At 41.4% G+C, this 2,170-nt stretch overlaps 1 protein-coding gene across 1 annotated transcript; it reads left to right on the top strand.

Annotated features, from left to right (window-relative positions):
• Positions 1–345: 345 nt before the first annotated feature.
• LOC100444327 (non-histone chromosomal protein HMG-17-like) lies at positions 346–674 on the top strand. Its single transcript, XM_054551138.2, has one exon. The coding sequence runs from the start codon at positions 346–348 to the stop codon at positions 616–618; it is 273 nt and encodes a 90-aa protein (XP_054407113.1). The 3' UTR covers positions 619–674.
• The last annotated feature ends 1,496 nt before the right edge of the window (positions 675–2,170 follow it).

Here is a 2,170-nt window from a genome sequence, read left to right on the forward strand (position 1 = left end):
CATAGTACCATCTTGGCTTGTCTGGGACTGAGGGGTTCCCTGGGAGACAAGCTTTCTTATTGTTAAAACCAGGAAAGTCCTGGATAAACTGGGATGAGTTGGTCATCCTACCAAGTGATGAGGGTGGATGTTATACCCTATGAGACTTTAGCCATGGAATAGCAATGCCATCTGAGGCAGAGAACAGAAGAGAGAAGGTCTTGAGAGAAGAAAAGGGCTGAAGGGAAGAATCTCACCAAAGAAAGAGAGCATCTTCGGAAGAACAAGAGGTGAGAATGATCCCCGGACAACGAAAGTAATTGTGCTGCTGCATCCCGCGCCCAGCACCTATGTCCCACCACCACCATGCCCAAGAGAAAGGCTGAAGGGGATGCTAAAGGAGATAAAGCCAAGGTGAAGGATGAACCAAAGAGAAGATCCGTGAGGTTGTCCGCTAAACCTGCTCCTCCAAAGCCAAAGCCCAAGCCTAAAAAGGCCCCTGCAAAGAAGGGAGAGAAGGTGCCCAAAGAGAAAAAGGGAAAAGCTGATGCTGGCAAAGAGGGGAATAACCCTGCTGAAAATGGAGATGTCAAAACAGACCAGGCACAGAAAGCTGAAGGTGCTGGAGATGCCAAGTGAAGTGTGTGCATTTTTGATAACTGTGTACTTCTGGTGACTGTACAGCTTGAAATACTATTTTTCTGAAGTTTTATAAAAATGCAGAATTTTGTTTTACTTTTTTTTAAAGCTATGCTATTAGCACACAGAACACTTTATTGTTGTTTTAGGGAGAAGGGGCATATGTCACTAATAGAATGTCCCCGAAGCTGGATTGATGTGGGGAAAACATCTTTCCCTTCTAGTTTTGAGAGACTTCCTCTTGGCTCCCAGGAGGAGGGATTCCCTGACTTTGACACAGATGGTCACCTTGGCACAAATCCTTGTAGTATGGAAAACCAAATTTGGTTTTATGTCCTCTTCTCCCTTTCCATCCTTCAGCATAGACTTAACTCCCTTAAGCCCAGACGTATTTTGGGACCTGACCCCCAGTCATTGGTTAGCAGTGTGTCGGGCAATCTGGACTTTCCAGTGATGCCACTGAGATGGCACCTGTCAAAAGAGCAGTGGTTCCATTTCTAGATTGTGGATCTTTAGATAAATTCTGCCATTTTCATTTCACTTCCTGAAACTCAGGGTTGGCTTGCAAAAAGTTGTTAAACAACATGCTAAATGTTAAATGTCAACCCTCACTCTAAACTTTCCCTGTTCAGAGCATCAGATGAAGACTTCATTGGGTTTTATAGTGGTTTTTGGATTTTTGGTAGTCAGTTGAAGAAGGGGGTTTAAAATTTGTCATATACTGTTAATGATTGTCTGCCCATGTCCTACCTGAAATACCATGATTGTTTATGGAAAGTATCTTTAATAAAGCTGGATACAGTTTGGCTTGGAAAGAAAAAAGAAATAGAGCATCTTCTTTAAGGTGAATTTCTATGTTAAGAAAAAGACGTTGGAAATTAATTTAGGAATTCCTTGAATGGTTGAAGATTGTAGGGAGATAGTCAAGGTCGACGATTTTCAGTTTCTAAGCCAAAATCGGGAGATGATCTCAGAGGCAGTAAACTAGGAAACTCTCAAAAGTTAAATGGGATCAGGATAATCAAAGGTCCCAGTGACTGAGAGATGTCCCTAAAGAGAATATTTCCAGTTGGTTAAAGCTCAGCTTGTCAGGAGAGCCACAAAACCAGCCTCAGAGCCATCCCATTAAAGGATGCCTTGCCTTGGATAACTTGGCTTCTAAGGACTCAGAGTTCCATGTCCAAAGCATTACATATTCCATCTCATCCCAGTTTTCTTCATTTTTACCTGAAAAAAGGACCTATTTTAAAATATATTATTTTTTTCATTAAACTCCCTTGAAAATAAAACACAATATAAAATGCACTGTATTATAGTTGTCAAGGTTAGAAAATCTAGTAACAGCCTGGCCCCAGGACCTGGCTCAAGCTCTCATTCCCCTGATCCTTCACTATTTTTACCTTTATACAGTTGTAGTAGGAAGGTGGTAGTCTACCAGCCTACTAGACTGGATCAGGGCTTCCCATTTCACAGAAGTAGGATGGGACCTGCCTTCTCTGATGAAATTCTATAGAAATAATAGTAATGTTGATTATTATTTATTGAAAATACA

Source organism: Pongo abelii, chromosome 2 (genome assembly GCF_028885655.2).
Source record: "Pongo abelii isolate AG06213 chromosome 2, NHGRI_mPonAbe1-v2.0_pri, whole genome shotgun sequence".
Lineage (NCBI taxonomy): Eukaryota > Metazoa > Chordata > Mammalia > Primates > Hominidae > Pongo > Pongo abelii.